Genomic DNA, 7,635 nt, shown 5'->3' on the forward strand with positions numbered 1-7,635 from the left:
ATTTTATATATTATAAAATTAATAAAAAGAAAACATTTATCAATAACAAAGACAACCTTAGTTGGAGCTCTAGATCTGGTAGATCGCTGCTGCAGTATTGCTTTAAATGGCATTATTTCACACACTCACACACTCCTACAAACCACATGTGATTGTACACCTTGAACATATTCGGATTGTCGTGTTAAATATATGTTAGATGCGCAAAATGTGACTAACCCGACATATTCACTACCCCCAGGAGGCCTTCAGGCTCATCTACTGCACTTACATGAAGGGTGGGCTGCTCAGTCTGTGGAGGGGCAACTCTGCCACCATGGTGAGGGTCATGCCCTACGCTGCCATCCAGTTCTGCTCACATGAACAGTACAAAAAGCATCTGGGAAGCTACTTCGGCTACCAGGGAAAGTGAGTAGAATATTTTCAGTAATAAAGTTTGTTTATTTTGAAATAAATAAAACATATTATGAATACATTTTTAGCCATGCTAGCCACATAGCTCCAGGGATGGCAATGTCGGTCGGTCAGTTGGTCCAGACTGAAATAACAAAAATACAATTGGATTGTTATTGTTGGATAGATTGTTGTCAAATTCGGTACAGACATTCATGGTCCCTAGTATTTTATCCAGTAATTCGTTTTTATGACTAAATACCTGCAAAACTAATCTCATTCCCATCACGCTCAGCTGTACTATGTGTTAGATGGTTAGATGGTAACATGGTAAATGATATACCTTCTGGACATAAGTACATATGTTAGCATGCTCAATGTACAGCCCCAGAGAGACTCTAGCATGGCTGTAGAATTTTTTTTTTTGGTTTATTTTTTTTATGTATTATTATTTACTACAGATTGTTGTGCTGTTTGTTTCAGAGCTCTGCCTCCCTTCCCTCGCTTCCTGGCTGGCTCTCTGGCCGGCACCACCGCTGCTATGCTTACCTACCCTTTGGACATGGTGCGAGCCAGGATGGCAGTCACAGCCAGAGAGATGTAAGCACCTACTACTGTGTACTAAACGGTCCCTCTCTCTGTACAGATTCACCAGTTGCATGTATTAGTCCTGTTGTTGTCTTGCCATTACAATAACATTGACCATTGCAGTCCACAGCAGTCATACAATGCCACACATGATGGTAAATGGTTTGGTACAGTTTTGCTTTTTTCTTCGGACAGGTACAGCAACATCATGCACGTCTTTGTGCGCATCTCCCAAGAGGAAGGCGTGAAGACTCTTTACAGAGGCTTTACTCCCACTATCCTGGGTGTAATCCCATATGCAGGGATCACATTTTTCACATACGAGACCCTCAAGAAGCTACACTCAGGTACTGATCATGAGTGCTTTTTCTTTTCTTTTAAAGTCAGCAGTCAGTTCAGTAAATTGACATTTTAGATGCGTAGCTGAATAAAAAACTGTGTCATTCAGATGTTGAACTCTTTGTTTCTTTCTCTCGCTCTAGAAAAAACAAAGCGGTCCCAACCATACCCCTACGAGCGCTTGGCTTTTGGTGCCTGCGCAGGCCTGATTGGTCAATCCGCCTCGTACCCTCTGGACGTGGTACGTCGGCGCATGCAGACGGCCGGCGTTACTGGTTCGTCATACAGCACAATTCTGGGGACCATGCGTGAGATCATAACACAGGAGGGAGTTATACGCGGACTATACAAAGGCCTGAGCATGAACTGGCTTAAAGGACCCGTCGCTGTGGGGATTAGCTTAACCACATTTGACGTCACGCACAGCCTTCTGCTTAAATTGCATCAGATGAGCTACTTCACCCACTGAATCAGTTGGGAGTGGCAGAGGGGCAACAAGAAGCACAGATGAGACTGACGAGAGGGAGGTGGTCCACTCTGTAGTATGGCAATAATAAGTCTCTGCACTCGGTCATTGCAGGATTGTCCTGCACACTCCTGTTCCCTGCAGACAGGATGTCAGAGGAGTGGATGAGTGGACAGGAGATCTGTTGTGCACACAGTGTCTCATAATTTGTTAAACGCACAAGATTCACTGTCGGAGAGAGTGAGGAGACAAAAAGAGGTGTCTTTAAATTGTCGTTCACACAATCACAACTATGTTTTGAAATCGCGGCACCATCAGGGTGGCTAAAGTGATTAGAGGTGGATGGATATGGAAGTTTTTGTTTGTGTTGTGTTAATAAGAAAATGCTTGCACTTTATTAAACCTACAATGTTCTTTCAACTTAATCCTGTATTAACAGAAAGTACTACTTTTTAATGAATTGTATTTGGAGGGAAATTTTATTTTAATCACATTGCTTTTTTTCTTTTTGATTGTTTCAAAATAGTGTGATTGTGCAGTTTTATGATGATAGGTTGATAATGCAGTTTTGTTTTTTGTTTTTAATTTTATGATGGTGCCAATGTGGGTTGAATTAAGATTGATGGAGCGAATGATTGTACAGTAGGAGGGTGATCATGTCAGCAGGACTGCACAGTTTCACTGTCCTTTCAGCACTAAGGAGGTATGATTTAGTAATAAAATGTCTAATAAATGGTGGATAATCACATATGAGAAATAATTCTATATATATATATAAATATATATATATATATAGCAGATTTGCTTTATTTGCATATGATTTAAGATTTCACTTTACTGCTCACATTGTTGTGCAGATTATATCATTGCATTAATTTGATTGTAAGGTGTTGTTTACCTGAAAAATTTAAATATGCCAAAGCACTAAACTCTGTCATATGTTTCATGTGAATAAGGGTAATTAAACTTTGGCTGCTAATGTGCATTTCAAAGATACAGTGTTTCCAAAAATGTAAGTTCAAGTTAAACTGACCATGTAATAAAGCGTCAAGCCACAACCCTGAGCAATGAGTCCTTTTGTCCACTTGAGGGGGCCATGTGATAAGCAAAGCTAATCGCCATAAGCGACATTAAAGACCTGTCTTTAATTTGACATTTGAAATGGTATGGTTATAATAGGTTTTTACCTACAGCACAAATATCTATTTTTAATGCTAAAATCACTGCCATTTTTCATTTTCAGAAATAAATTCTTATTCTCTTAATTATATTTCCACTATATCAATGATGTGGTGTTTCTGTGTTTGCACTCATTTCCCTCAAAGACTGTGAAACTTAAGTTGGACTTAAAATATATATAAATGATGAACTGCAATATCTTATATTTTATATAAATATATAAAGTCATGTAAAGTTACAGTATGTAATTTAATTAATCATAAGTGACCCAGTGTGTGTGTGTGTGTGACCACCTGCTTCTTTCACTTTCAGTAGATGGCAGCATTGAGTGAATGTTCATCCTGGAAGCATTATGGAGGTTAGTTAGGCTCTGATCACCACATGGCCTGAACTTGACCTGCCCTGTGCTCACTGAGACAACTTTTATTATGTTATTTTACTCTTCTATGTTTTATTCAATGCAAACATTCTGTGTATAATTTTTATAACTATCTTAATGGTGCAAATACTGTTTTTATGTTGCCCGTGGTACAAAGCAAAATTTTGTAAAACAGAATTATTGAATTCATACTTCAAAACACTACAAAGGATAATTATACATACACTAAAACATTGTATCAATAATTTATGTATTTTTTCCATTTGTTTTTTATACACAGATGTTCTGATGTTAAAATTATGACGATAGTGCTATTCAAGGAGAATTGTGATAACTGATATCTTTTAAGAAACTAGAACTCACGACCTATCTTTAAATATTTTTAATTTTGTATAATTTATATTAACTCTATTACAAAGCAATTAATTAAAAACTAGGTAGACAGTCAACAATGCCCCTTCCCACACACACACAGAAATTAGCAACAATTACAGATAAGAAAAACAAAGATGAATTTCAGCAACACATTTATTGAGAATTTTAAGTACACACCAATAAACTGGATTTTTTACACTTTCATCAAATGGATTAAATAAGTAGAAGGTAGCCACACACATCACCCCAAAGCCTAGTATTAGCCTATTAGTTTATTTTTGATGACGTGTCACTTAATACTGTACAATACTATTTTAAAACCTTTAACTATTTTGTCATTCATTTGTGAATTACATTACTGATTACTCTTTCAAATATCTTAAAATAAATAAGATATTTAAGTAATTGTATGCTGCATTCAAAAGTAGTTTTTTCCGTGCTCGTCCTGTTTTGCTGCACTGGTTACTGCACATGAGCTGTGACTAAATCTGAAAAGAAGGTGAGTGCGTGCCCGGTCCGTCGCATTGGTGATAGCATCATTCACCACCTGAAATCGCTTCCTTTTCTTTACCAGCTGCTGAGTGTCGTCTCCTGAACTTCGCATCCGAACACCAGCATGGAGGGATCCTGCCCTCCTTCCATCTGTCCACCCTCCATCCTTCTATCTCTCATCCTTTCCTGCCTATATGACCTTGACTGTGAATTATGGGATATCCTGCCACCCCACAGTGTGCAGCCACCCAGCCTGGTATTGCAACAATCGAAACAATACCACTGGGTGGATAACATGGTTGGAGGGTGGGTGCCTGAGAGAAGCAGGAGGAGGAGGGGTGGAAAGATGCTTCTTGAAGGCGCCGTTGCCATAGGTAACCTGGATCTGTGCCAGGAGAGGGGAGTGAACCATTTGCATGTATTCAAATCTCGCATGAATAATTCACTTTGAAGCCCCTTGCTGGAGCACTGGCAGACAATAGCTGTTCACACACACACAAATGCACAATATACGGGCAAAAATACACACAAATACAGCCATCTCGCACACACAAACCCAGCCTGATCCTGTGTGAGAAAGGTGAGGAGGTTATACTGGGAGGCACACAGGAATAAAGCCTTTCTCAGAACTAAATCAGATTCGGAAGCGGTGACGGTAGCTGCGGCTGTAAAATAATTTTGCATGTATTTCAGAGCCGTTGTGTTCTATTTAGACAAGGTCCTCTTTACCCAAATCACAAAAGATGCATAACTAGTTTGACTTTGAGCTTATACTGTGGATGTCACACACCACATGAGGCTAAGGAGGGAATGTACAGTAAACATATGCATATACACACATGTTCATACCCCTGTGGTGCCCTGCAAAAGCCACTGGCTGGGATCCAGTTTCCGTCACTTTGAAGGTCAGCTCAGTGTTAGCTTCTCAAGCACCTGGCTCCACGATTTATTTCATAAATTCACCAGCATTAAGACGTCTTGAGAGACATTTTATCTAACATAAATGGGCCTGTAAACCATTTCTCCCCCATAAAGCTTGCCTTAAAAAGCCAAGAAAACGAGTGAAAAAAATACCTAATCACGCTGCCGTGGCCATAAAACTCAGTCAAGAACAGCTATAATCCCTCCATGCATGCATGCTGATATTTACAAGTGCTATAGGAACGTCATACTCTCCCACCGCACAACCTCGGAGCTCCCTTTCCCCATAGCTCAGTCTTGTTAATTTTATAAGATCCAGCATATTGCCACTTATCGGCTGGCAGCGTTGTAAAAGCTCTGGGGTCAGTGCATTACTGAGCTGCTGGGCTCCACTCTTCCATTAGAGGGAGTGTTCAGGCTGTGTTGGCCTTCACTCAATCAAATACAGGCTCCAAACGGCTGCTCCAAGTGCAGATGAGGGGCACAAACACACACACTTTCACACATACACGCATACAAATGGAGACTCCTTCAATCCCTGGTTGGGAAACTATAGTACGCATAAATCTGAGGTCATAAATCCAGCCACCTACACGCACACTCACTCACACACAGTATGTGCTTGTCCGCTGTTTGGAGCCCGGAGGGGGGGTAACATATTCATTTGCATGGAGTGTTTGCATTTAAAAAGAGTAAATGTATAGGTGTGTGTGCACGTACTGCAGCTGACATTTTCACCACTTGGCATTTGAACAGATTCAACACTAAATGAGTTGTAGCTTCCCCTCGATCTCTCGATCAGGTGAAACAGATGAGAGGTGAGCGGTGGAGGCCAGAAGCAAGCAGAAATAAGAATCAGGGACTGAGGCTGAATTAATGCCAAAATAGAAATTTAAATAGAATTTATGTTCATGTGGAACATGCGGTACAAAATTATTTTTCACAATCAGCCTGGAAATGAGGTCAGTTTTATGCCACTGACTGTCAAGGTAGTGTCAAGGTCATAGGAAGTTAAAATGAGTGTTAATGGTGCAGTCATTCCTCTCTCATTACTACGATGCTATAATTATGATGAGATATTAAGTGTATGCACCTGACTTCATTTTCATCCTTTTTCACTCTTTCTGTTGTCTGACTGCTGCTGAGGTGCAGCGTTTCAATCCAAAACCTCTCCCTGAAAATTTCAATTTCAGTGTGAGGTGTTCATTTATGTTACTCCATATTTAAAACGTAAACATGTTTTGTCTAAAAGCCTCTTGCAAATGAAAGCTGTAAGATAATAGTGTTATTAATGCATTTTCACACCTGCAATCATATTTTTTGAGTCATTTTGATATTATTAATTTCCATTGTAACTTCATATATTTGCAGTCCGTGCACAGAAGGAGAAAGAAAGGGGCACACTACCCAGGCCTCAGCAAGTGTGTGTGCCCATTTATAAACATGTATGTATTTCTTCTGCAAGAGCAAAGGCTGGGGGTAGGTGGTGGGTGGACGGACGAAGGAGAAAGCTCTGACAGACTTTGCATGAGAATGGCTGGGTCCTGTGAACCTTCTGCTCCAGATGTGTCCACATTCAATGCATCGCTGCGTAGCATGACAAAACTAGGCTTCCAAGTTCTTGGACTTTTTTAAAGCAGCCTGGCCCTCCCCCCCAGACCTCTCATTCTGTCTACCCCACCCATCCATGTCCTGACTCCACCATAACTCCCTTTTGGTAAACCCCCTAACCCTCAACTTGCTCCACTGTGGGCTAAGCCTACAGATTTTATGAGGTGTCTGGGGGGCTACCAAGTTCAGGGGAGCCAGGGAGACGACCTCTGCCTATCACACACACACACACATAGATACATAAAGCTATCAAGCTTTGAGCACTGGTTTTCATTTTAATTATTTTTTTACATTTTTATATCACCAAAATCAAAACAAGCTCACAAACAAACACAATTTGTAAACATGAAGGTTTCATCCACAGTCTTTCTGGACATTTTTTTTCTTCAGTTTTTGCTTGCCTACCTTCTAACACCTCATCAACACGCTTCCAAAGTCAGCCTTTCATTACATGTGAATGTGAAAACACTCATTGGGGTCTGAAATTAGAACGCTTACATAAGAAATACATTTTGTATGTGTGCATGCTGGGATGGCACAACAGTGGGTCGCAGCTGAACTTGAATGCTTTGGATGCTAATACACCAACACGAAGTTAAAAGATTTAGTCATTCATTTCAGATGAAAAAGCACACCTAATTTTCACTCTGTTCTATTGTTTTACATGTCACGTTTTGTCATACATGCTTATTCTGCTCGTTTATTGAGTGCATTTATGCTTATTGTGGAATGAATTCCTTGTGAGTCAGTATCACCATAATGTAAGTGTGAAATTAATAGATACAATTAAAACTGGACTGTTTTATGTGAATTGATGCTTTATATTATGTTGGGTGTAATGGACTTTTGTTAACCGGAGTTGTATATTATAATATGTTCTTGCAGTGTTTGT

The 7,635-nt window shown here is 39.9% G+C and overlaps 1 protein-coding gene across 2 annotated transcripts in view; it reads left to right on the forward strand.

The window, feature by feature from the left end:
• The window catches only part of LOC118322211 (mitochondrial coenzyme A transporter SLC25A42-like), a 6,012-nt gene extending 3,168 nt beyond the window's left edge, over positions 1 to 2,844 (forward strand). For both annotated transcript variants that reach the window (XM_035653832.1, XM_035653833.1), the window contains exons 5-8: positions 242 to 408; positions 877 to 993; positions 1,177 to 1,328; positions 1,464 to 2,844. In XM_035653832.1, the coding sequence (XP_035509725.1) occupies positions 242 to 408; positions 877 to 993; positions 1,177 to 1,328; positions 1,464 to 1,789 (762 nt within the window). In that variant the 3' untranslated portion in view covers positions 1,790 to 2,844. The remainder of the gene's footprint in view (positions 1 to 241; positions 409 to 876; positions 994 to 1,176; positions 1,329 to 1,463) is intronic.
• The last annotated feature ends 4,791 nt before the right edge of the window (positions 2,845 to 7,635 follow it).

This window comes from Morone saxatilis, unplaced genomic scaffold, assembly GCF_004916995.1.
Source record: "Morone saxatilis isolate NCDOM2014 unplaced genomic scaffold, NCSU_SB_2.0 Contig12, whole genome shotgun sequence".
NCBI classification, from domain to species: domain Eukaryota; kingdom Metazoa; phylum Chordata; class Actinopteri; family Moronidae; genus Morone; species Morone saxatilis.